Source organism: Madurella fahalii, assembly GCF_045866475.1.
Source record: "Madurella fahalii IFM 68171 DNA, scaffold_2, whole genome shotgun sequence".
Taxonomy (NCBI): domain Eukaryota; kingdom Fungi; phylum Ascomycota; class Sordariomycetes; order Sordariales; genus Madurella; species Madurella fahalii.
This window is the reverse complement of record NW_027263972.1, coordinates 337,569-364,755: the sequence shown is the minus strand read 5'-3', so window position 1 is coordinate 364,755 and position 27,187 is coordinate 337,569. Positions and strand designations below refer to the sequence as shown.

Here is a 27,187-nt window from a genome sequence, read left to right as displayed (position 1 = left end):
GAAATTAGCGGAGAAATTGATACCAACGAGCCGCACTTTATTAATACTATAGTCGATATCTACCTGGTATAGAACTAAGAAGTCGTTACTTAGAAGCAAGTTTAGGTCCAAATGATCTACGACCTACACTGATTTAATGAACTTCATTAGGATTGGTTGACCATTAAGGCCCTTCTCTTCGGGTAGGAAGAAAGAGAAGGTTATCTATTTATTGAGCCTAACAGGGCTATCGCTAACGCCTTTAACCTTGCCCTTACAATACTCGATTATATAATCGAAGGTATATAGGAAATTAGCACCAACAATCGAACGGCTTACCCCCAGATCGATGTAGATTACGATATCTTCGGCTTCCAGGCCGGCTCGTACCAGAATTCTCAAGTAAATATAGCTCGAGAGTAGTATGTTATCTACGTCCGTAGTAGGCAAGGCGGAGACTTCTTCGACCTCAAAGGACTGGGTAATAAAGGCTTCTAGAGGCTGCTCATCGGGTAGAGCAGTCGATATAGACTTATTGAGGTTCTCGTCACTTGCAGTAGAGGAAAAGGCCTTGATTTCGCCCTTCCTAGCTATATTGCAGATCTTGAGGTAGTAGAAGAGTGTGTTACGAGATTCGAAGGCCGATTTACAGTGTCTGTAGCTTTGGCAAATCGGATCGGCATTGTTCCTACAGAACTGGCAGATCGATTGTAAAACGGCTTAACGATAGCCTTTATACGATTTGATATAGGCTATCTTTTTCTCTGTCTTATCGAACTGCCTATAGTACTTATAGCAAGTCTTATAAGAGTCGATTACAACGTATACCATATCAGATTCACTCGTCGATCCGTATTCCAACGCACTGCAGGAGCTGATCGAATACTCGTTATCGGCATCGCTGTTTAATGCGGCTTCGTCCTATACAATGTAAGCTCGATCACGACAGTCGCAGTTATAGTCGTGGTCACGATCACGGTTACGGCGGTTACGATTGCAGTAGCGGTCACCGTCTTGGTAGCGGTCGCGGTCGCGTCTATCGTAATTACGCCGGTTATCGCGACGATTATCGCGACGGTCCCTATTACGGCAGTCCCGGTCACAGCGATCATAGTCGTATCGATCGGGTCTATTACACTTGTTATAGTTAGATAACTTCATAAAGGCATATGAGAAGCCAGATGTAGAACGATAAGAAGAAGTATTGGGGATAATACAGCACCTCAGTCAAGGGTACGGTACCCGGGACACGGCCGCAACGTCTGGAACAGAGCTTCGGCATCTGGAACAGAACTCCGGCACCCGGAATAAGGCCACAACGCCCAGAACAGGGCTCTGGCACCTGGAACAGGGGCGTTGGCACCCAGAACAAGGTCCAGCATCTCCAAACGCACTATAATCTCACCTGTGAAGCGAAGGAATCTCGTATTCAAATTCCGCTATCATAATCTTACGTGAGGAGCGAAGGAATCTCGTATTCAAGGAGATCTTCAAAATCAGCCCCATAGTAAGCAGGTGATCTACAATAAGCCCCCTTTCCAATTATCCCGAAGGCTGAAACGGCCGACAAGATCAAATCTATAATAACTACGGCTTTCCCTCACTTAGATAGAATTAATAATCAAGCACTTTGAAGTCTTTTCTTCACCTTCCTTCTTTTCCATCATCCACTGTGTGCCTTACCTAATCAACAAGAAGACGAGTATAGGGACGACTTATATACCTCGTTGTTGCATTTACTTAACGAGAGCCTATTTTTCTTACAGTGCAGGTCGGGATAACGGTCGTCGGCTGCTAACAGAAAGACGGCCTTACTCTCATCGATCAATTTTATATACTGGGAAAGATCTTAGGAGTCCCTAGGCGCCAGTAAGTATCACTTGATATAGAGGTCCATTCTAAACCAGATTTGGGTCATCACGCCGCTCCAATTACTGCCGTCCGTTTAGAGCGTGCCTATCGCACAGATATAACAAAGCATCTGGCGCACGAAAGCATTGAGCACTGACTCGTCGGCTACGATATCCTTAAGTATTAGGATACTCGAATCGTATTTACGATTTGCCATCACATTGTCAGGCTTGAAGCGCTTAGCCAATTCTTCCTTAACACGGTCGACACCACGAGATCTCAATCGCTTCCTTATACCCAAGTCGAGCTCGTTGTTCTACCAGAGCAACGCTTCGCCTGCAAGCAATATCAAGAACGCATTGAGGATCTAGCATTCAACATCATACCGGGTATCCTCATCTTCGAAGAAGGAATCTAGACAATCGATAAAGGAGAATACATCAGTAAAGATAATTTGCTTACTGTCGACGACTATACCTACGTCATCAGGGTCGTTATAATAGGGATTGAACTATCCGATGTCCTCCCTTTTAATACAGGTCGAATACCCTATCGAGGAACTATAGTAGGATATCTCGGCCGACTACTCGCGATAATCGTCGACTAGATCCGCGAAATTGATATTCCGATATTCAAGATTCTCTCAGGCACCTATATCGAGGTTACCTCGGGCGCCCAGGCTGGCACCTTCCTCTAGAATTATAAAGACGGTTTAGCTATAATTGGAAGTCCCGTTAGTTACCTCTCTAGCCAATTCGCCTACAGTATTGAGGAGCGTCCCCAGTAATTGCCTATGAAGGTGCGACAGCCGACGATTCTTCTCAAGGCTCGGGATATCGCCTATCAGGGCCTAAAGGCGTTTATCGACATCGCCAAGAGTCTTCACCATATCATTGACGGTATTGGTCAATATATCGATCTTGTTATCCGCTGATCTCACATATCGCTCCAGCAGAGCAAGGCCTATCACATTCCAGCACTCTAACTAGGCAGACAATAGGTAGCTTAGGGGCCCCATAGCCTTACCAGCTTCAGCGAGTAGACTAGAGTTCTTAAAGAGCTTATCGACTTCGCATAGGGGGTCTTCCTTTTCTTTCCCTTTATCGGTACAGCGGTTTTACTGGGTACTAGGCTCGCCGTCGTCTTCGGCGATAGTATAAGATGACTTATACCGGCTAAATCGCGATCTTCCTCGAAGGTCGAGGTTGACACCCACCAAACAATCGGCTTCCGTACTAATTTCCTGGAAGCCAGTTAGGTCAGAATTATCGTCGTAATCGGACATCTTAACGGTAAGCGAAAAATGAAGTGACTCAGCGAGTATAACAGAATAGGGCCACGATTTATTCACTCAGGAGACGTTGTAGGGGAACCCTTTACAGCGAGCGAAGTACTCAGGCTCCTTCGGATCTGGGTAGTGCTGAGCGACGTCGTCACTGGGGGGGAGTGTAGTAAACAGGGGATCGCGAAAGCGATGGTCTTAGCGCCGTTTTTACCGCTCCCACTCAGGGCGAGCGAATAGCGCAATGGTAATCGAAGGTAGTAGTCACAGCTACCACTTAATATAGAAAAGACAACCAAGGGCTAGAATTGTGGTAAAAGAGGTAATTGATTGATGATCGTAGAAGAAGAGTAGGAGGTCTGGCCATAGTGGGTTTTATCCATGGCGGGGCACACGTCGCGTTGTGCGCATAGACCAACTCTTATCTAATCTCTTTATCTAATCTACATATTCCGGCATCAGAAGGCTATCTTTGCAATTAGAAAACTGCCAGGGCAATAGCCGATTTTTCGGTCTAGTCAACTCTGTAACTCCATCTAATGCCTCAGCTTCTCGACTTCCTTTTGCAACATTAGATCCTTTAAGGGTTTATCAGCCCTAATCCAAACATGATATCTTTCGACGAAGTCTTTAGGTGCTTTTTCTAGAAAGGCATAGTAGTATCTCTATAAATGGTAGAACTGAGTACAATAGGGATATATAGTTGTGGCTGTACCTAAGGCCTTTCTTAGCCCGAATTTAGGTCTTTGCCCTCTAGGGTCTCGGCCTTACCCAGAGCTTTACTCAGCCACTTTTTAGGCTTGCTACTACCAGAGCCACCCTGTTATATTCTTTGGCTACTATTTTATTTCTCCCTATCACTACTAAAGCCGACTTTGCCATCAGAAGTGTCCTCTTGATAGGTCTCTTTACTACCTTTTGTGGCAGCGAAGGAAGGGCTAAATACGCCTTTTGCTATCCGGTAGCTACCTAGTCTGTAGGCTCTCGTTAACTGCTTTACTGTCAGATCGAAAATTGGGATTGCTGTGAGAAAAGGAGAGTGAAAGGATGATTCGCATTGAAGGAGCGGCGTCTGCGCAGCTATCGCTTCTAAGGAGGTGGTAGGTGACAGTGTTGAACTCTGAACGTTCCAAAACTTCCGGCGAAGCCGGTAATTTATAGGCCCCTGACCCTGGCAGTGCCCCGCCTGCACCTGACACTCTCCTGCACCTGACAAGGTACTCCCCCTTACTTGGGTTCCTCCTGGAACCCGTATAGAGCTCTCTTCGACTAGCTAGCTGCGTAATAGGTACTCCTTGACTGCGCGACCGTAGCTGCAACGAACTGACTGACTCGAAGGCTGAATCGCTGACTGCAGCGAGCTGACTGACTCTCCCTCGAAGGCCGAATCGAACTGACTGACTGCCATCCGTAACTACGTAAAAGGTGCTTTTTGACTGCGTAACTGTAGCTGCAACGAACTGACTAACTCTCGAAGGCTGAATCGCTGACTGCAGCGAGCTGACTGACTCTCCCTCGAAGGCCGAATCGAACTGACTGACTGCCATCCGCAACTACGTAAAAGGTGCTTTTTGACTGCATAACTGTAGCTGCAACGAACTGACTAACTCTCGAAGGCTGAATCGAATCGACTGACTGACTCTCTCTCGAAGGCCGAATCGAATATTCGGGTAGCTGACTGATTACCTCCCTCTCCCTAGGGTTCCTCCTGGAACCTATACTCTGAATTGCTGGCTGGCGAAATCAGTTGCAGGCGGTGTTGTCTCAGAAGACCAACGCTCTTTTACAGCGCCTACGCTCCTCTATAGCAGAGCTCCCAGTTGCCCTCGCTGCTCCTCCTGTACCGCAGACTGGCTGGGTATTGCTACCCCCTTATCTCGCACCTCCCGAGCTGCCTGACGGCGGTAAGCGCTAGACTTACGCTTACCTAATGGGCTCGTTGACTGATTGCTTCTTTATAACGCCTTCCGAGCGCTGCACCTGGCAAGCGCCAGAGCTACCTTAACGGCCCGGCAGAGGTCCCTTCCAGGCAAGCACTTGCGCCTCCCTGGCTCCCGCGTACAGGCCTACCGAACAGAGATACTGCTTAAGAGCAGGCCTACTCACGCGTTATCGTACAAGATCAACGCTCTTTTACAGCGCCCACGCTCCTCCACAGCAGAGCTCCCGGTTGCCCTCGCTGCCCCCTATCTCGTATCCCCTAAGTTGCCTGACGGCGGTAAGTACTGGGCTTACACTTACCCAATGGGCTCGTTAACTGATTGCTCCTTTATAACGCCTTCCGAGCGCTGCACCTGGTAAGCGCCAGAGCTACCTCAACGGCCCGGCAAAGGTCCCTTCCAGGCAAGCGCTTGCGCCTCCCTAGCTCCCGCGTACAGGCCCACCGAACAGAGATACTGCTTAAGAGCAGGCCTACTTATACGTTGTCTCTCAGGACCCAAACGCTCTTTTGTAGCGCCCACGCTCCTCCACAGCAGAGCTCCCGGTTGCCCTCGCTACCCCCTATCTCGTTCCTCCAGGGTTGCTTAACGGCAGTAAGCGCTGGGCTTACGCTTACCCAATAGACTCGTTAACCGATTACTCTTTTTAACGCCTTTTAAGCGCTGCACCTTTTAAGTGCTAGAGCTACCCCAACGGCCCAGCAGATCTTGCCTAATAGAGGGTCTCCCTCTATAGGACTTCTTATAGCTCTCAAGGATTTCTCGTAGCTCTCAAGCAGCGAACTCAATCCTACCTAGCAGAGGGGCTCCCTCCTGCACAGGACTTCTTACGGCTCTCAAGCAGCAAAACCAATTGCCTAGTAGAGGGGCTCCCTCCTACACAGGACTTCTCGCGGCTCTTAAGCAGCGATAACGTAGCTCCTAGACGTAAGCTAATCATAGGCAGTATACTGCCCTATTACAAGCACTTGGACAATCGAAACAGAAAGTAGTCAGGCCTGACTAAATAGTATATTACTCGACGATTAAAGGAACTGCTTCTTACATTACATCATCTTTCTTCTCTTACATTTTTACGTAGTCCTAGCGCATACGGGGTAGCTACGTAGCTTGGTAGCTGAACTTTGCAAATAACGTCATCTTGACACTCAGTAGGCTAGCCGAATCTTCGAAGTGGTTTGACTTCCTCGCTCGCTGCAACTGAGGTACTTAAGAGAAGCGAAGATCGTGGTGCTAGAGGCAGTAGAAGCGAAGAACAGTTGCAGGGACTGTGCTGTATAGCGTCTGCAATAGCTTCTGAGCTAGGGAGTCGCTGTTCGTAAGCTGTACGCTCCTTCGGCGAATCTCCTAACGGTCCCCCGCCCTAAGGGTAGAGAGTTCAACGTGTCAGATCGAAAATTGGGATTGCTGTGAGAAAAGGAGAGTGAAAGGATGATTCGCATTGAAGGAGCGGCGTCTGTGCAGCTATCGCTTCTAAGGAGGTGGTAGGTGACAGTGTTGAACTCTGAACGTTCCAAAACTTCCGGCGAAGCCGGTAATTTATAGGCCCCTGACCCTGGCAGTGCCCTGCCTGCACCTGACACTCTCCTGCACCTGACATTTACCTCCTCCTGAAAGTCATTAGCTATCTCTTAGTAGGTTAGGGTTAATTGCAATACCTTTACTCCTTTTACTAGCTTATAGGGTGTAACCCAGTGACTTATAATTAGCTTTACCGTATCAGTAAAATCTTGGAACCAGGTGCTTGTCGATAGAGCTTTAGGGACTTTCTTCCTTTAGGCGTTAGAGAGTACTTGCTCCCAGTTTTCGGACTATCTTATTAGGTCCTTAGGGATTTTTACGAGGGGTTTGACGGCTTGTCGATAGACTTGCGAGCGTCTGAGAGTACCTTGTCATCATTGATACTAGCTTGGGTTTGAAGAGCTGAATACCACTCCGAGATTGTCTTGGTCGGGTTGTAGGAAGTAAGCTGGTAATGTAGACTGACTGTCTTCAGAATCTACTACTTAAGCCACTCGATCTTATCGGCTTGTTACTCGTACTTCCTGAGCTCAGCTTGGTAAATGGACCATTCGAGCTGGAAGGTACGAGAACCGTCTGCTATAAGATCGCCGATTCCAATTGCTGATGTGGTTGAACCCGTAGCTGGGGTTGCCCTTTGATCGTCCTCAATCACAGATTCGGCACTACCTCTAGCCGTGATGGTTGACTGGGTAGGGCTCTTGTGCTTATGACGTGCTGGGTCCGGAGCCGTAAGTTCGTTGAGAAATGGGGTCAGGCCTTGAATCTGGGCCCACGTATTCCCGGCAACGGTCTGGGCTTGGAACTGCAGGTTCCAGGATTCCCAGTCGTCAGAGCTGGTCAGGAAAACAGTCTTGTCGTTGTTGACAGCTGTCATCTTGAATCGGATTCAGGGATACTTTCGACTATGCTTCCTTTGTTGGCTGGCTAATCGGAGGTTGAGCGAATGAGACTCTTAATTGTCGCAAACTACCAACTACACCAAACACCCAAAAGGTGAGGAGCTCCACGATTGTTAGTCGTAGGATACTAAACCTGCATTTTATCTGACATATCCCTCTGATCAGAGGGACTCTGCCCTCTGGGGACTGTTTTCCCCAACTCACTAGAGGAATTTTTCCCTAGCTCAATAGATATAAACTACTTTTCCGATCTTTCTATTAAAGTGAACTTCTATTTAGATAAGCTTAATATCTCTATTATTTCTCAATTCTACCTAGATAAGGATTATAGAGCAGTTAAGTCTCTGATCACAGGTTCAACTAGGGATTATATTGCGATCTGAAAGGGTTTAGTGCTACTAAGAGTTGGAGTGCAGTTAGCTGCAAGGAATCTCTTTCGTATATATACCACTTAAAGTCACCTATATATTGGGATTAGTACAAGGTACATTTTCTTTTTCTTTTCTCCTATCTACGCTCTATTCTTGAGCCCCCCCTTTTCGCTCCCTGCAGTGTCACATTTACACTATATAACGTTCTATGCAAATCGTCTCCGGCGGTGGAAGCGATACCTGGTCCACGACTTCGAGAAGGATTTCCAACAGCGGGACGACAGGCATCGGCGTCTTCAGCTGAGCGCCCGTGCCCACCTGGCTAGGCGAGTGGGCGTCTCGGAGAGCGGTTAGAGCCATGGCCGGCTCTTTTCGGCGTCGTTATTCCTCAGCCGCGTAGCAACGCTTCGGGCAGCCACTCCAGCTCCTGGTCGTCTGCGTCCCACTTGGCGCCCGACCCACACTACCTATGCTTCCAATTCTCAAGACACAACCAGATGTAGCCTGGAACTGATGGTAATTGCCTCTTTGCAAGGACTCCTTGCTCTTGACAGGCTGACTTTTGGGCGTCTAGGCTACTAGAGATTTATAGCCTCGTGGGGCTCCGCACATGATTCGAACAATGAAGTCGATGTCCTTCTGGCAAGCGGCCATGTCAAGTCTCCATCTCCTATCATGAACGACGTGATTGGCGCCCAATCTCCTATCTCAACCGCTGGTAAATCATCTACCCTAACGGAGGAACTACAGCAACGCCCTAGCCGAGATGCATCGGTAACAACCCTTTCACCCACGCAAGAGCTGGATCCAACGCTCGGGGTAGAGATGACAAGTGAGCTGGCAACGAGCGACGGACAAGGTGAAGATGTACGGGTGGAGGCATTGGGCAACAAATCGAGCTTAGGAGCTGGGAGCCAAATTTAGAAGGACACTACGACTCTGAGCTAACCCCTAGCCAAATCGGAAGTTGGCTTAATGATCAAGTACTAGGTCATGAACCATCGGAGTACTTGGCAGGGACACCGGAAATGTTACAGACAAGTTCGGAGATGTTGATGGAAGAAACGGCGTACTACGAGCCTCTTATACCCAAGAGGAAACACAAAGGGAAACACAAGGCCTAGGCTCCCCCGTCTTTGCCGCCCTTTGTTAGTACCCCTTAGTCTGTTTCTAACATTTTTCATAGCACTCAGCTTGGGGTTGCCGTCGGGTACGTGGTGCTCTATATCTTCAAAGGCACCAATTGGTTGCATGGGCACGAGCTGGTGCATGGCGCTGCGCCTAGAACTGGAAAACCCAGAAAGTTACATTGATCAGGTTTAGCCAAGCAAGGTTTACCGTCCTGGCCTACCCAAGGCCTTTAATACCTTGGTGCATATTGGCCTTTATTGTCCGCTTGTCTTTTTTCTTTTTTTTTCTTTATCGTTCCGCTCGAACCTGTCTAGAAGAAGGTAAGGAGTGGCAGGAAAAGGGGTGGGCTAGATACCAGCTCCAGCACTGTTTTTCCGCATAAAAAATAATGCTTCGTTTTGTTCTTTCTCCGTCTTTGAGTGTGAATCAAGTGACAAACCTGGTTCCCATTTTCGTGTCTCTCTCCAACTCCAGCCTTTTCACCTCTACATGCACCTATCTTGACTACAGTCGATATCCTAACTACCGATATGCGAATGGGAACAGCTGCCTGGGGGAACGATCAGTTATCGCCTCAGTAACTTCACATTTTTTTAACTAGAGACGATACTTATTCTTTATTACTACCTTTCCGAAAGAAGCGACGCATCTAGACGGCTAGAGCTAGAGGCCGAGGAAGCCGAAGAAGCGGAGGGAGCGGCCGAAGCCGAGGCCGAAGCCGAAGCGGAAGCCGAAGACTAAATGTTGCCAAGGCCTTGTGTAAAGGGATTCCTTTCTTTTGCAACTAAGTAGCGTCTAGTATTCTTGTTTCCTATTACTTGTTGATATAGGTTTTTTACCCATCCTTATAGTACGGTTTTTATATGTGCAGTACTTAGCGGTAGAATTACTGGATGCTCTTTTAGGGTGAGACGGGGTATGGAGAAGAAAGATAATAAAAAAAGCGGAGCATGTCTGCGAGACAAAAACTCAGACCGGCTCACCGTATTTGCTGATTCACAAAGCTAAATATCAACATCACTGTTCACCAGAAGCGGGTCAGGACGAGTAGCTCAGGGGTAGAGCAACCGGCTGCAGTCCGGTAGGTCACGCGTTCAAATCGCGTCTCGTCCTTGAATTTTTCCTGTCGCATTAAAACCATTATTTTTTCTGCTCGAGAAGTTCCTATGTCTTGGTGCGGGGGAATCTTCTAGGTTACGTGGCCACATTATTTGGCGAGCGTAGACTCGAGGGGACTGCCAATTCGACATGAGCTGTATTTCCAAGTTTTGAAAGTGCAGTTATTGTTCCATTCCTCATCATGGAGTTTTGTCTCATTTTATGGCTCAGACTGGCACGGGGCGACCTCCTCTGAGCCTCTTCTCTCACTGGCCTCAGACTCGTCACTCCCGGCCGCCTCATGTTTGTGAAGCTTGATATTGATAAACATGGCAAACAGTCCAACGTCATAAGCAAACCGCAGGGTGCCTGCCACGATAAACGCAACCCTGAACAGGTTGCTTCCCGCCAAAACGCCCGTTATACTCGGCCCTGTGGTGGAGGCGAGCGTCCGCAACATCCCGGTAATCCCCATGACAGCCGTGCGCTCCTGGGGTCTCACAACTGCTGCAATAAGCGCCGCACGGGGTGCCTGATCCATGTTGTTGAGACCGACCCGCAAGAGAAGGAGGGCAAAGGTCACCGGGACACTCTGCGGTAGGGGGAACAGCAACACCGCGGCTGAGGACGGGATGTGGGTAAACACCATCGTGTTGACGAGCCCGATGTAGCGGGCAAGTGGCCCAGCGAAAATGGTCGAGCAGGACGCTAGGAGGTAGCTGACCGACAGGACGTCTCCGAACATGGACTTGGGCAAGTGGAACTTTTGGTCCATGTAGTACGTCGTCAGCGACATGCTCGCCATGCCGTCAGCCAGCGAGTCCACCATGAGCAGGAACCAGAGCACGGCCATGATGGAGAGAGTCTCGTGCGAGATTTGGGAGACCCAGCTGGCTTGTTCGTTGTTGGTCTCCTTGCCGTCCCCGACCCGTTCCGGACCCGAGGGCATCTGTCGGAGAAGCGGTTCCGCCTCACCCTCGTCGGCCTGGGGAACGGCTTTCCTCAGCTCGCATCTCTCGGACAATATAACGTTGCAGGCCAGGTTGACGCCCCCCATCACTGCATACAGCCAGAAGCATCCGTGGTACGCATCCAAGAGCGTCCAGCCCTCTCTTACACGCAGCCACTCTATAATCCGACCGGACAGCACTGTCCCGACCGACGAACCCAGGCTCGACATAGTGACATACCACACCAGCACATCGGCCCTCGTCGCCGGCGTCGTCAACTCGGAAACAATCGACTCTTCAATAGCCCTGAAGGGCCCAAAATCACCGCCCGTCGCGCTAATCACACCCACGACGGCCGCACCCAGCAAAACCCAGTAATTCTCCCACAGCGCGAACGTCGCACCGGACGCAATCATGAGCAGCGAGCCCCCGAGCAGCGTACGGCGGCGGCCGACGTGGTCGGCGACGAGGGTGAGCAGCAGCGAGAGGACCACGTCGCCGGCCAGCGTCAGGGTCATGAACAAGCCGATGCGCGAGTCGGGGAAGCCGAGCTCGGCGAAGAAGAGGGCCAGGATGAGCGAGCTGGCGCCGTAGGCGAACATGCGGCAGCTGCGGCAGAGGATGATGAGGCAGGCGTCGAGGCCCGTCGAGTAGACTGAGGACAGTCCGGACTCGCGGAGGGCCGAGCGGCCCAGGCGGCGGAGGGCGGATATCATCGTTCTACGTAGCTTTGGTGCGAGGATGACGGGTTCGGTTGGGGACGTGTGCAAGCTCAATGCTCGGCAGCCTTTTATCTCACACCGCCGTAGCTACCAATACCCAATCTCTTTCATGGTGTGGCTGGGCGAAAAAAACTCGCTCGGCGGCTCGGTGCTCGTGTCGGATCTATCGGAGCCGGTTTCGGCATCCGGTGACCCACACCTCAGCAGCTGACTCGCTCTATCGGGCACCCAGGAGACCGGGAATAGGGTGGCTCGGTGATGATTGGTCTCATTTGCACTCGCCATGGTGTGGTCACTCTTGCTCTTGAATCTAGGTATACATGCCTACAAAAATAGAGAGAGGAAAAGGAGAAACGTAGTAAAGATAATTAGTATTCATTATAGAAAGCCAACGGTATTTTACGATTATTCTTAATTATAACTTATGTTGTTTACCTCCTAAAGGATATGCCAGTCTTCCTATCGCTAAGTCGACGTACCTACGTACGGGATGCCCCACTTGCTAGAAAACAATTCACATTATACAACGCCGGAAGCTCACCATTTTAAAACACTAAGTAAAGTGAAACCCTTGTCGGAGAAGTATAAAGTAAAGGATAGACTGGCTCATATATATGTGCTTGAGGCCCTAGATAAGCGCCTACCATGCCCCCTGACTCAGGAAGACTGCGATATGTTATATAGGGAGTTCCAAGGCAAAAATCAAGAACAAAACCGGAGCCAGGATGGGCTTCAGGAGGAGCCCACAGTGGAATGAGTTGCTTAGCTGGATGTGGGAGAGCGGCTGGAGGAAGCAAGTCCGAGGCCGGCCTACTAGGCCATCTGTCGCGTACGAAGTTGTCGGCATAGGAGATAATTACATCGGACATCCATAAATCTACCCGCCCTCCCGCATTCTTTCCCGCATTCTTTCCCGTATTCTTTCCCGCGTCATCCTATTGTAAGAGATGAGAATAGCCAGTCCTAGTCCTTATTCAACAATCTTAGCGCCTATCGACTAAGAAGCCTAAATACCCGTTGTCACGTCCCAGAGCCGGATAGTCTTGTCCCATGATGCCGATGCAAGGATTGTCGAGTCGGGCGAGAAGGCGACTGAGCGGACAAAGCCACTATGGCCGTAGAGCGTTTGCTGTACCTGCCCAGTTGTTATATTCCAGAGCTTGATTAGATTCGTTGATGCCGATGCAAGGACTTGCGAGTCAGGCGAGAAGGCAACCAAGTGGACAAAGTCAGCATGGCCGTAGAGCGTTTGCTGTACCTGCCACGTTGCTATATCCCAGAGCTTGATACCCAGATTTGCTGATGTCGATGCAAAAACTTTCAAGTCGGGTGAGAAGGCGACCGAGGAGACTAGGCGGCTATGACTCTCAAGTGTCTGCTGTAGCCGCCCCGTTGCTACGTCCCAGAGCCGGATCTTGTTGTCGTCTGCTGCCGATGCGAGTACTCTCGAGTCGGGCGAGAAGGCGACCAAGAAGACCGAGTCGCTATGACCCTTGAGCGTCTGCTGTAGCTGCCCCGTTGCTACGTCCCAGAGCTTGATGGTCTGATCCTTTGATCCCGATGCCAGGAATTTCGAGTCGGGCGAGATGGCGACCGATTGGGTAATGTTACTATGGCCTCTGAGTCCCTGCCGTAGCCGCCGCGTTGCTACGTCCCAGAGCCGGATCATGTTGTCGTCTGCTGCCGATGCGAGTACTCCCGAGTCGGGCGAGAAGGCGACCAAGAAGACCAAGTCGCTATGGCCCTTGAGCGTCTGCTGTAGCTGCCCCGTTGCTACATCCCAGAGCCGGATCTTGTTGTCGTCTGCTGCCGATGCGAGTACTCTCGAGTCGGGCGAGAAGGCGACCAAGAAGACCAAGTCGCTATGGCCCTCGATCGTTTGCCTTGGCCGCCTCTTTATAATGGCACCACTCTTAAGGAGCAGTTGTACGATGACCTTATGCCCCGCCTCAGCAGCATAGCAAACGGCTGTACGGGCGTCTGTGTCTTCGACATTAACATCAGCACCCTTCTCGACGAGCAGTCGTACCACATCGACATGGCCTTTGCTTGAAGCTGCAATCAACGGTGTCGATCCGTCCCCGTTAGCGACTGTCACGTCAGCACCATTGTTCAGAAGCAACTCAATCACGTCGGTATGGCCGTTCTCAGCAGCCCAACGAAGCAGAGGCCCGTTGTCTGTTTCGTCCCAACCGTAGCAATGGTAGAGTTCGTCCCACAGCTTCCGTGCAAGCGACCATCGCTTAGACTCCTTCTCCAGTTGTTCTTCTACCGCTGCGTGTCTTTCGCTTAGAATACGCATCTCCTCAACTCCGTCGCTCTCTTCCTTGGCCAACATTTTCTTCCGTTCTTCAAGCTTTCTTAGTTCATCCTCCACCATTTCCCGCTCGCTCCTGACCCGTTCTAGCTGATGGCTTTTATCTTTCATCTTCTTCTGCAGTGCCCCCCATTCCGCGTTGTTCTGCTCTCTGGCCTCCCATATCTCCGTAACCTCCAGGATTAGGTCCGACTTCTGCAACTCTACCGTGACATCGACCGTGACATCTGGCGGATGCGGTAGTACTTCTAGCTTAATGGTGAATATTAGCTGCTGCCTATCAGGCTCCAACGTCACGTGCAGGTGCACGAATCCATTGCTAGCGCTTCTCTTGCCGTATGCTTTCTGCGTCACGTGTTGCAGCTTATCGGCGAGCCCCTGAAGCGAGGTGTCTCTACGGCATATCATGACGTGGCACTGAGGCTCGGTGGGGATGTCCTGCTGTGTGAACTGGAGAAACATCACAAAATCTGGGCACTCTTCCTCGCTATGTCGAAACCGGGCCAAGGTCTGCTGCGTAGTACTATCCGAGGGTGCAAGTGATGACACGATCATAGCCTGCTCTCGGTCCCAGCAAGATGGAGGGTGTACGTCAACCAAATCTAGGTTGACTTCCGCAAATGCGTCCTCATCGTAGAGCCAGTATTGTTGCTTTGCGCCCGCCGACTCCTTCCGTTGACTATCGTTTCTGATGTAGATGAGCCTGGGCGGGACGCTAGATGCGGTTATCGGCTGCAACACGGTATGACATCCCCTCGGTCTAACATATTCGTCGGATGCGCCCGACGCAGTTTGGGCAAGAGGAATCCCAACTACTTGTTGCGGGTCGTGCTCGGGCCCGCAGTTCAGCAGCCCAACTGTCCCGCCAGCGGAGGTAGTGAGCAGCGATAGGTGGAGGCGAAGGCGGCCGCCGGAGATGTCGAGGGAGTTCAGCGACCCGCTAGACTGCTGACGACAAACAATACGCCTGGAGTTGGCGAAATCCGATGGGGCGGTTGCCAAGATCCTCCCAGCTGTACCTTCATCCACGTGGCCAGGGTCGCGGGCAGGCGCATCTTCGGTGCTAAGGCCCCACGCTAGGATAGAATCATCTCTCGTTGTCCTCATAATCTGATCCTGTAGCCGGAGGAAGGCCTGGTTGCCACCTTCGCCATAGATCATCGGCATCGTCACACCAAAGATGCCGAGTAGGCAGTATGCGAGGCCCTCCTTCCGTTTCGTATCTCTCCCCGCAGCCCATGACATACGCTGCGCGACGCTCGCACTATACAACTCGGTGATTCCTAGGAGGATCTGACGGGGAATACCAGTAATCTTCTCAATCAGGGTCCGCATAGTTCCCTTGTTGCCGAGATAACCCCATCCCGAGTTGTAGAACTTTAACTTCTTAGGCGCAAGAAGCTCCTGCAAAGTCCATCCTCTCCCGAACCACCGACTTGTACGGAACTTGGACATGGGCTTCCGGGGGTCATCGTCGCCGGGCACGTCGGAAAGGTAGACATAGCAAAGGGAAGCACGCCGATACCACCGGAACATGGAATTGATAGCCTCGCTGAGCTCCACCAAGTTGGTCTTGTCGATGCAGCACGTATCGATCCAGACGTATCCCAAGCCATCCTTCTCGGCTTGTTGACAGCTTCCCCGGAACTTGACGGACCCGACGCCGGGCTTATCGATCCTCCGTTCTTCGACATCGCGGAAGGTAAGCTCCTCAACGTCGCCGCCCCAAGTATGCGACAGGATAGCGTACGGCGGGGTTTTGTAGTCGAGAAACTCCTCTAGCTTGGATGTCTTGACGTTGATGAGGCGCATTGCGGGGTCTTGGGGACAATACGAATCGGGGGGATTCAAGTGGGGGGATTGAGTAGGGGAGGACGGAGCGGGACATAGATTGCAGGGCTGCGATCAACAGGTTTGGGGATGTTACTTTCTTGTGATATACCACATTCGGATTGCGTGGTTCCGTAATGGTAGTTAGAGGTAGGTGGAAGAAGCACTCGAGGTATTGGGTCGGTAATCCGTAAGTTTCAAAGCATTGGGCACGACATTGGGCCGAAGGGACACGCAGATGAACCGCATTGCTCGCTTGGCGACCAATAGTCGAGGGGCTGCGGCCTGCCATTCAGAGCTGGCGACGCAGATCTTCTACTGCCCTTTAAAACGCAAATAACACAACCCTCCGCTCGATAACTGCGAAGCATGTTAGGTAGAACAAAAGTCTGCGCTATCAAAAGACGGCGACCGCCAAAGTTATGTCCCCGCTAAGTGTCCCAAACTAGGAGTGGCCAAGTGGGTGATGCAGTTCCTTTGGGTGTGGTTCTCTTGAACACGGTCTCTACGGGTAGGGGTTCCCTGGATGCTAGGCTCCTGGGTATGGGTTCCTTGGATGCGGGTTCCTTGGGTACGGGTTACCCGGATGCAGTTCCGCTGAATGTCCCCAGACGCCGTTGAGTGAGGGTTCTGCTAGTTGGTATCTTAGCACTGGACGGACGGCTACACGTGGTTTCTTTGCCAGTACCTGGGCCGCAACCTGCCGTATATTGGTCATCGTCAACGTTAGCCACGGCGCTTTCTAATTGCCCGGGAGGTCCGTTGGACCGTTTGATCCTCCGATTCGATCCTCGGCTGTGGAGGAAGACCGGTTTGAAACTCTTTTTAGAGAGTCAGTGTCAAAACGGCTCACGTCCCATAAAGAAAGAACAAGAAGGATGATATTATACACCCGGCAAAGGCTATTCTCGGGCTCGCTATCACCGATGATCGCCAAGGGCTTGATCATCCACCGAGAGCAACATAGGGCCCTCGACCATATACTATTCGAAAGAGACCAAGACAACGAGAACAAGAACGATTCCAGCGTCAGCTTCGCAATTACATGACCAAGGTTGAGTAGTTTCGGGCTGATTTTTATATCCAGGCTTATGTTACCATCCATAAAGGAGCGAACTACTGATAATACTCCTCTGCAAGAACTCCAATATGGCCGCCTCCGCACGATAAGCTGGTGGGTATTTGAAAATGTACACACCGAGATAGCTGGATATCAGAAGTATGATTTCCGACACCTCCCGAATCTCCGGAAGCCAGTGAGCCCAACTTTCCGGACCCAGGGGTGTGAGATGAACAGTCACGGTTTAAATTGCGATCCGGGAACATCGGAGCACATAGGACCGGTACGAGCTCGTTGGACTGCCGATATCGAGACGCTTGACATCAAGACACAGGCCATCAAAATTGCTCAATGGCCTCCCCCACTTATTCCAAGACACCTCGGACATTGCCAAAGGGACTGAAATCCCCTAGGATTCATGTGAACACGAAGAAAAAACTTTGACGAACTAGGAACCTGGCACGGAGTTCGGCCAAATCGCCGCAGACACCGCCGATGTCATCAACTGCCTTATCCGCCTCAGTGTGAAGATTCGAAATCCAGTACCCATGACAGATATGGGGAGGCGAGGTCGGCTGACGTGTCACATTTCCAGCCCTTAGATACGTACCCAGCATGTTCGTTGAAATTCGGCAGTATTAAAACGTGGCTTGCGGAGCAATTCGGAAAGGCGATATCCGGGAGGCGGCAGTACCTTAGATACCGACAGTCTCATCACGAAAAGATCTTGCACGGTATCGATCAATCTGAAGCTGAAGCAGTTCCAGGCGGAGATGTTGCCACAGTTCTTGATACACTTGCATCACCAAAGCCCCAGTGAGCTGCGAGACGACAGTGACTCGGACCGGATCGACGCAGCCTCTCTTCCAAGCTTTGCAGATGATGACCCAGACCTCGGAATCTCGTAAACTTCATATGTCGCGTCCCGTTTCCAACCCGTATGAACACACCGTTTTCCGTTGCCCGGCAATGCTCACAAGAGCGTGTTTTAGTGCTGCTTCTGTTAATTACATGATGATTGCCATGAGAGACAGGGCGGGGTGAAAAAAAAAAAAAAAAAGAAAAAAGAAAAAAGCCAGGTGCACATTTGCTGGTTCATTTTGCCGTTGCTGGAGGCAACTAATGCTCTGTTTCAACAAAATATGTTTACGGCGATCTCCAGCCGTACATGTATCTCAAAAAGAATTTTGCTGCGCGAGGATCTTTCACGGCGGTATGAATGGGTTGAGCATATCGAGGAGAATCACTGGAGAACATGCAAATACCTTATGTTCTCGGCTGCGAGTGCGTGTTTGCCTCGTTTGCAGCCTGGATTTGCAGGCGCCACCTGGAGGACACCCAACCTGGAGGACACCCAACCTGGAGGACACCCATCCAGCAGAACGCTCAGCGGGAGAGTGGGATGCCCTAGTGACAGCTTTCGGATTATCCACTCGATCTTGCAAACGGCGTCTTATGTCCTTTTTGTCGTCGTACCCTGAAGTCCATCTAATCAGAGGGAGGGCATCTTGCAAGCAAGGGAAGTTCTTGAATAGAGCGAGCAACAGAATGCAGAGAAACATGTGGAACTAAATGCTCCGTCTAACGATTACTTACTCAGACGACCCCACTCAAGACACTCAGTTCCAACAGTCCAGAAAGGCGCTCTCTTATCAATGGCCAATGTACAGTACGTACGTAGTGGGCATTGGGGGATCCCCAGGCGGCTCCTGGGTATCTGATCATGTGGTAGGCCTTGCCTTTGCCGTCATCAACGGTGATTGATAGGGCAATCAGCTTGACAGAGCTTCGCCGGCCGGGCGAACCTGGTTCTCAAAATGCCCAAACCCGGAGAAACAAATCGTTGGCATACGCTTTATTGTCCAATATACACATTGCCCACCGAGCGGCTAGTTCTATATATGCGTTACAGACCCTTCCCTTTATATATGGCATTAAGTACGATCCGATCCAGCCAGTGAATATGTACCCATGCCGCCTCTTGTTCTCGAAACCAAAGAAAATATCGTCTCATAAGTCGTTTAATCGTCAAACCCGTCGTATCTCTAGACGAACCATTATAGCGTCCGCTAGAACACCTTCCATGAACACTCGCTCAATGGACTGAGGTGTTCCGAGATGGCCAAATCTAGCCACAACATACCATCGGTTTTGCTACGCCCGGCGCCTTGCTGAAGAGAAAAGAAAAGGAAAAAAAAAAAAAAAAAAAGTAAAAATGAATACCAAAGTCATAAGCGCACACATGTACAGTGAAGCGAAACAGAAATCGTCCCAGCGGCTAGGTCGCCACCCATCCTCCTGGTGTATCCCAATTGCGTCAGGGATCGAGCCTTATTAGAAGAACTCCCAACGTTGTGTATGGCACGGGCGTGTCGAGCTGTAGCGGCTCAGCTGAGCATAGCCGGAGCAGAGCAACGTATCCCCACCGACCGAACAAAGAAACGAGCGACAGACAGTAACTTGGGGCAGACGGCGTCTATGATGCCATCTGATCTGACAAGAGGAAACATCTTGAAGCAGAAGGAAAACAAAACAGGAGGATGAGAAAAACGAAGAACGGAAAAAAAAAAATCTCGTAAAACATCATGAAAAAAGATAAGAGTAAAGCAGAAGCAAACAATGTCGACTCTTCCATGTGGAATGAGAAACGTGTCTTCGGCTTTTTTTTTTTTTTCTTTTTCTTTCTTTTTTTTTTCGCCCTCGTTTTCTCCTGTTCGTATGAAGGGAACATGGGACGGAGGACGAGACGGCTGCCTCGGCTAGAGGCAAGATGACGCTACTGGCCCGCCGCGGTAAAGGTGAGCTCGAACGGCAAGTCAGCTAGATCATCGGGAGAAACCTGCATGGGCTGAGACTGCATGTGGTCGGTGTAGGCGGCGACGCCGGCTTGCGTGATGGTAGCGGTGGATGAGACGGGCGAGGTGTAATTGTCAATGCTCATCACCGATGACGACATGTCAAATCCGGAAGCTGAAATGGGAAAGTCTTGCGCCGACGACGCCCCGAAGAGAGGGGGATTCGGCGTGTACATGTCTGAAAGCGCTGGCTCGATCTCCCCTTGTAGATTTTGGAAGGAAGGATGGGAGACGTCAAGATCGTGACTGAAGCTTCCTCCGACGCCTGCAAAGGCCGCCATGCCGAAGTCGTCTGTGTCCAGGGCGACAGGAAGACCGGATCGGGAGCCGTAAGAGTCGGCTAACTCGTTCTCAAAGTCTTCGGGCTCGACCGCCCCGATCGACTCGTTCCCGTCGGGGGCCAAAGCGCCGGCTTGGTCCATGGACACCGTGACTTCGACCATCCACAGCTTTAGCTCACTCATGGACGGCCAGTCACCACCTCCTTTCCCTCCCCGCTTCTCCTTTTCCTCATCCGCCTTGGTGCCGGCGGCGCCCTTGGGGCCCGAAGCCCCCTTGCGGGGCTTGACCTTGAAGTGAGTGCGCCTCAAGTGGGCGGCGGCGTTGTAATAGGCGCCGTACGGCTTATTCTGCGAACACTGCTTGCAGTCCTTGAGCGGCTTGACGGCCGTCTCGGAATGAGGAATCCCGTAAAGATCCGGATCGCGGCATATCCACTTCCGGACCAAGCTCTTGTGCTTGGCCTCGGTGTGCCGGCGCAGCTCATGCTCACCTCTGAAGCCCTCGGGGTTCTCGTTGCACTGGTGGCACATGACTTTTGGGTGCTTGGGGCGTTCGTACTTGGCCTTTGCGATGACCGCCTTTCCGTCCTTTCCCTTGCTGCTGGCCGGCTCGGTAGGGCTCGGCTTGATGGTGTCGGCGACCGGCTTCGGCTGGAGGTGGCGCGACTTGGCCGCGTTGTTCTGCCGGGCAAGCGCTTCTTTGGCGCGGTGCTTCAAGGACGAATTGGACTTGATGCTGTCCTTGGAGACGGACCGGTCCATAGTGAGGTGCTGGGCTAGGGAATGCGCACCGAAATCGTGATCAGGAGACAGCTCCGCCGAAGAGGTTGATCGGTCGCTAGATTGAGATAGGGACGCCTTCATCGCGTGTTGGTGTTGTGATAGCATCGAGTCGACTGGCGCCGAGGCCGCATAGGTGTAATGGGACTGCGTCGCGATGAGATCCGCACCTGCCGAAGAACGTTTCCCGAGTAAAGGCGGGTAGTTGGCGCTCTGGTTATAGGTGCTGCAACTGTCTTGACGGGTATGGCTGCGTGCCGACTGGTGTGACTGTATCCGGACCATCTCGTTGAACTGGCCCGATATGGAGGCGTTGTCGTTCAGCGTGCTGTTGCATCTCGACATGGCTGTCTCCAGGGTTGGCCCCGAGGTCATGGATCCGCAGGTGGACGGAAGGCTTGAGCTAGGGTACGGCTCTGCTTTGAGCGGTGAGAGCAGGTGTGCGGAAGGGATGCTGATGGGAGAAGCAGTCGTGAAGTCATCCTCGTAGCGCATCGAGAGGAATTCAGCAGGGTCCATCTCTCGGCCGACTTCGCCGTGTTGCGGTTGCTCCGGTAGGAAGGTGTTGGTCGGAATAAAGACATTCATGGGCTGTTGGAACTGGCTCTGACTGAGATAGTGACCCAGGCCCCCCGGGATGGCCGCTGGAAGGCTGCTGTTCCGTGTAAGTGGAGGGCATGGAGGTGTGATAGGGTTTGGTCCCTTGGCGACGAACGGGTTTGGGTTGGTTGCCATGCCGGAGATGCTTGATCGCGATCGCATCATGGACGCCGCCGCCGAGGGACCTGCCGCATGGGTGGTCTTTGAGCGCTTCATGGGCCGGCTGTGGTCCTGCAGGTCGTGTGAGCATGAGCGGGACCGAGTCCTGCGGCCGCTCAGGGTTGGGAAGCGCTTACCTGCTGGACCTGCTTGGCTGGGAGGTCAATGGCGGCCGTGGCACGGTGTGGTATTGTGCTGTTATTTGGCCGTCCATTGTCACTAAAGGAGGGACGTGAAGATAATGATGATGCTGTTGCTGCTTGGCGGTTGCCAAGCGCGGTTCCGAGCTCGGGAACCGTGGTCGAGGTAGACGACTGTGCTTTGTTCAGCATGTCGACTAATTCGAGTGTCTCTTGTTTTTTTTGCCGTATCATGGCCCTGAGCATCTCAACCTCGTGCTGACTCATTGTGATGACGACGGAGGCGTGTTCGCCTCAAAAGCACAGAGGCTTGGGTGACGGCGGGATCCGCAGCCTCGTCAGCTTTTAGAGGGAGCAGGCCGGCGGCAGGATGCTTGGGGCTCCCTTCAGCGTCGGACACCCCGTCGACGAGAGCCTTGTATGAGCCAAAGAAGGGGAGGCAAGCAGAGCAAACGAAGCACAACGGAAAAGTCAGCGGAGCGGAGAGGAAATGGATTGGCAGGCTGACGGCGAGCAAATGATATTTATCCAGTCACTGCCCACGAGGCTCTGGTATGTCAGAGGTACCCGGTAAAGCTAGCGCTGTCGATTGGGAGCGGGATGTCTTGGGGGACGGGAGATGGCACAGCAAGCAGTCGAGAGGGCTCAGGTCGATATGCAAGCTGCATGCCGGATCAGAATGGTGGGATGAGATGGGGGATGGGAAGTTGGGGAAGCATGGGTCTGGATGCATGTCCCAGAGTGGCACCCACCGGTGACGCCAGGCACACAGTCCACCTCAACCCACCTCAACCCGCCCCAATCCACCCCAATCCACCCCGCCAACCCATCCAACGCGACTGCCTGGGGCCCTGGGGCCCTGGGGAGCCTGGCCAGAGGTAAAGACGACGGACTTGTTCCGTGGATCAAGGATGGAATGGGACGCTCTGATTGAATGCGACGGCACTGCCGCGCCGACACCAGATTGCCTCGGCGCGCCAGTCTCGGTGCTCGAAACGGGCTCCAGTGGATGCCAGTCGGCTCCAGTGGGCTGCGTGACGAGTCTGACGAATCTAACGACGCTGCTGTGGCACACTGGACGCACGCTAACGATGTGCGCTGGAAGAGGCGATCTTCTCCCCGATTAGCGGGCGCCTCTCGGCTCTCCATCAACTCATCGACGAAACGCCCAATGTGATCTGCCACGACGTCCATCCCATGAGCTGATGGACGGGCAGTGCAGCATGCATCATATCCTGCCTGCCGATGGCGGCACGGCAATGCGACTCGACTGCATGCAAGAAGCCCATGTCGAGTTGGCGAGTCGAGGGATGGTCAGTAGGTAGGCATGGGCCCTTTGGGACTGATTGCTGAGGTGTGCGCCCGGTTTCGTAGGAGATGCAGTTGTCCTTGTTGCACCACTGGGACCATTGGCTGACAATTTTTCGGCGGCCCGTGGCTTCGCTCGCCCAGTGGGCGGGCACCAATTCCTTATCGAGTATCGCAGTTGCATCGCCGTGGACCGGCCAAGCATGCTTACCTCCTTCACTACTACTACTTCGTACATGAAGTACAGTACTGGACATACCTTAGGTATGCTGCCTACCGACCAGGGCAGCAGCCGGAATAATCCCTCGCCCGCAACAGCGAAGGGTCCCGGCAAATCCATCCATGCGCAACTGCAACCAGTCGCCTGTCAAGACGCCGCGCTTGTGGGCATGCAATCCCGGACTGGCCGCGTGAGCATCTGAGCGTTTCACCCAACGTTGCTGCGGGATGTCGACGGCAGTGACAAACTCTGGAGTGTCCATGGTGTGAACGATGAGTTGTCTGTGGATATTGGGGGGCCCCAGAACCGGTGAGCTGGCTAGCGTGTCTTTGAGGACGGGATGTCAGTCGTGTGGGTTGCAGACGGTGCAAGAAATGGAAAAGGCCAATTTCTGTCACTTCAGACAGCCCGAGTAGAAATGCACTTGCCCGCCTGGTAGCTGACTACCACAGTGCACAACGGGAGGGGAAGCGGGCTGACGCCAATGGAACCTCCACTGAGAGTGGAATTGTTCCTCCCTTCCGATTAGCGCACCTATCCACCTCTCCCACCTTTCCCACTTACCTCCCCTCCAGCTAGCTCTGCAAAAAATTAAAAAAAAAAAAAAAAAAAAAAAATAGAGCTGTACAGTACATATAATGGTTTGTCCATGCTAATTTTGACTTGCATCTTGTCCAAATTGCATCTGGCATTTGTGCGTCCAGCACAATTCGGATACGAAGCTTGGGCAGCACCTTGAACGATGCCCTCGGCGTTTGACTCCAAAAAAACTCCATGACGTGTGACCTCCCGGCTCTTTTGTCAATTGACATCCCCCTTGACCGCTAGCCTAGGTGGTAATGGTCACTAAGCCCCCATGGATACTCCTCCATCGTTTATTCGCCCGAAGCTTCGACGCTGCGACCACAGGAAGCTTCCGTGCAGGGCCGGGACAGCAAAGAGAATTGTTGGATGAGCATGCGTCGCCTCGCTGTCAGCGTCTGGAATAGAATCCATCCATCCCTTGGTCGCCCGCTGCAGGTCGTCACAGCTGCCCTGATTGGGCGAGGAGACGATGGAAAAGTGAGGCGAGGACCCGCCAGGAACGTCGACTGGCCACGAGCTGCTGCCCGGGTGGGTCCGTCGCGGGAGAGTCCCGACCTAATGGATCTTGTCGTCTCCTGACAGCCAGCAATTCCCCCCACAGCCACAACCGTGACGGCCGGGCGGCACTCTCGGGATTTGGGCCTCAATTCCCCGTGTTGTCGCTGATGGCTCGTGCGTCCGGCAGCCGTGCATGACTACCAATTGATGAGTTGTTCGTTGGCTGCGGCAGTGACACGTTTTGCGTCAAATGGGGCATCGCCAGGTTCACCTTGCTTCTTCTCACCTCGGCGTGATCTCCTGCCCGACATGACCCTCTCGATTACGTGCAGAAACGGCGCCAGTTGCACATTTGGGCATTCCTCTCGCTGGTCCATATGGATCACACGACCCCGGACAGCACGAAAATCCCCGGCTTGAGTCTGCCTCGCTGCATGACATAGCCGGCCTTGTCTCGATGCAGCGGGGGACGTGGAGACAAAAGGGGGTGGGCAAGCATTAGTCCGGGGCTTGATTCTGTCCCGTCGCAGGAACCGGAGACCGACTCTCAGTCGGTCCAACTCTGCCCGGAGGCGCTTCCGCCAGGGCCCGCTTCACTCCGGTTATCGACCTGCGCCGGCGCCGTCTTGGCCCGCTAAACCGATGTCTCGGCGCGAGATTTCCCTGCGTCTCCTAGTCTGGTGAAGACCGCCAAGCCAACAAAATAATTGTTTCCATGGGCTTGTGTGACTAATACGCCGTTCCGTGGTGTTTGGGGAACATATCACAGCATAGGACTTGGTAACGTTATTTCTCTGCGGGTTGCTTGTGCGCCAGAAACAGTTCGCGGGGGTATTCCGTTGTCACAACGCACAAGCCAGTCCGAACCGGCTGATGACATAATCCGACATGTGCCACCCGCGATAAGGCCACCTTATCGCCAGCGACAGCCAACAGGTGTCCAGTTGGATCCAAACTTGGCGATACCAACACGCAAGTCGAGATGCCAGCAGTGGCACAATGCGCCGTCTCAATCTGCTTCTCCTGGCATCGGTGCATCTTTGCCGGGCTCGCCAGCCCAGCTTCAGCATCCACGAGGATCTTCTAGCCCATCCGCGGGTGCGTCGCTGCGTCCCAATGGTTCCCCACTGCCGGTCGCTGTCAGCGCTGAGACAAACGTGTGTACCACTGACACTTTTGCCGGCTCACAGTTCGAGGTCGTCTTTTCGGATGGATTTATATCGGAAACCGACGCCCTTGCCCTCCTTGAATCGTCGCGTGCCAGCGATCCAACATACTCGGCCGATCCCTCCTCGCAGTCCGACCTGACCGGAAATGTACGCGAACCCGCCACCTCCAGGGCACCCCTCCCGACAGGAAGCAGTGACAAGAATGGCGAGACCGACGACGACGGCGATACGCCAATCTCGGAAACATATGAATTGATCAACAGCGCGCCATGGCGATATTTGTGCTCCGTGCCCGTCCTCGCCCCGCCGCCCGTGCTGAACCGGACAGCCACGGAACTGGCCAAGGCGGAGGAGGCCCGCGAGTTGAGCAGAGCCTCGGCCAAGGGCTGGGAGCTGATGAGCGGGCTCGACGGGCACTGCCTGTACTTCATGTCGGGCTGGTGGAGCTACAGCTTCTGCTACGGCAAGGGCGTCGTGCAGTTCCACGCCGCCCCCAGCGGTAACAAGGGCGGCCCGCCGGTCCGGGACGGGAACAGCCAGCAGTATGTCCTCGGCAGGGCGGACGGATCGTGGAACGGCCAAGATACCACGGCCGCTGCTGCTGCCGAGGACGGCGGCACCAAGAGCATTGAGCCGCCGAATGCGCAGCTCCAGGTCAAGGGCGACCAGCGGTACCTCATGCAACGCCTCGAAGACGGCACCATCTGCGACCTCACAGGCCGCCCGCGCACCATCGAAATTCAATACCACTGCAAGCCCGGCGCGGCCGCCGACAGGATCGGCTGGATCAAGGAAGTCACTACGTGCACGTACCTGATGGTAGTGAACACGCCTCGCCTGTGCGCCGACGTGGCCTTCCAGCCGCCCAAGGAGACGCGGGCACACCCGATCACGTGTCGCCAGATCATCAGCAATGACGAGGAGGAATCCGCCTGGCGCTACCACAAGCGGGTTGAAGCAGGGGAGTTGTTTGGCGTCGCCGGCACGCAAAAGGCCAAGGTCAAGGAGGCCGCCAAAAACCAGTTCGTTGGCATGACCATTGGCGGGGTGGTCGTTGGGGGCAATAAGGTGATGGGCGGCTCTGTCGAGGACGGCAAGCCGGGCCAGAAGCTGGCGGTGCCGAGGCATGTCGCCGACAACCCCGCCGTGGTGGAGATCATTGGTGGCAAAGACGGGATCAAGGTGGTGCCCGACCTCAGTGACGACGAGTTGGCCAAGCGGAACATCGACCCGAAGAAGTTTGGGGAGATGCGGAAGAAGTTGGAGCGGGTTGCTGGTGACACGGTTTTCAGGGTCGAGGTGATTGGGCTTCCCGGACAGGGGTTCGAGGTTGTGACTGAAATCGATATGGAGGACCAGGAAGGCGGGGAAAAGAAGGAAAATGGTCTGCCTCAAGGCGAAAAGGTTAACGATGGAGATGGAAATGGGAAGGGGGGTGACGATGACAAAGCACAAGAGGGCTCTCAGGAGATCTTCTTCAAGGAGGAGCTGTAAGAGCAGTACATAGCGTTTTGCCCGTTCCTTCAAGTACATTTAGATGTGTTCATTGTACAGCGTTTTGCCCGACTTGTCTTGGCAAGTGTTTGTCGGATACTCTGGTACATACAGCTTGGTACACTGCACATGCGTCTGGAGCAA

The 27,187-nt window shown here is 52.8% G+C and overlaps 4 protein-coding genes and 1 non-coding gene across 5 annotated transcripts; 2 read left to right on the top strand and 3 right to left on the bottom strand.

The window, feature by feature from the left end:
* The first annotated feature begins 10,018 nt into the window (after nt 1–10,018).
* Nucleotides 10,019–10,090, top strand: MFIFM68171_t71. Its single transcript has one exon. It is a non-coding gene; the product is annotated as a tRNA-Cys (tRNA).
* Nucleotides 10,091–10,295: 205 nt separating this feature from the next.
* Nucleotides 10,296–11,741, bottom strand: MFIFM68171_02860 (uncharacterized protein; the record flags this gene model as incomplete). Its single annotated transcript, XM_071058282.1, has 1 exon — nt 10,296–11,741. The coding sequence occupies one exon, from the start codon at nt 11,739–11,741 to the stop codon at nt 10,296–10,298; it is 1,446 nt and encodes a 481-aa protein (XP_070914383.1).
* A 1,902-nt stretch (nt 11,742–13,643) lies between these two features.
* Nucleotides 13,644–15,876, bottom strand: MFIFM68171_02859 (uncharacterized protein; the record flags this gene model as incomplete). The annotated part of the gene is made up of 2 exons (XM_071058281.1): nt 13,644–13,727; nt 13,777–15,876. 2 exons carry the CDS (start codon nt 15,874–15,876, stop codon nt 13,644–13,646), a joined length of 2,184 nt encoding a protein of 727 aa, XP_070914382.1.
* A 3,854-nt stretch (nt 15,877–19,730) lies between these two features.
* On the bottom strand, nt 19,731–22,036 carry MFIFM68171_02858 (uncharacterized protein; the record flags this gene model as incomplete). Its single annotated transcript, XM_071058280.1, has 2 exons — nt 19,731–21,701; nt 21,767–22,036. The coding sequence occupies 2 exons, from the start codon at nt 22,034–22,036 to the stop codon at nt 19,731–19,733; spliced, it is 2,241 nt and encodes a 746-aa protein (XP_070914381.1).
* A 3,343-nt stretch (nt 22,037–25,379) lies between these two features.
* Nucleotides 25,380–27,043, top strand: YOS9 (Protein OS-9; the record flags this gene model as incomplete). Its single annotated transcript, XM_071058279.1, has 2 exons — nt 25,380–25,478; nt 25,571–27,043. The coding sequence occupies 2 exons, from the start codon at nt 25,380–25,382 to the stop codon at nt 27,041–27,043; spliced, it is 1,572 nt and encodes a 523-aa protein (XP_070914380.1).
* Between the last annotated feature and the right edge of the window lie 144 nt (nt 27,044–27,187).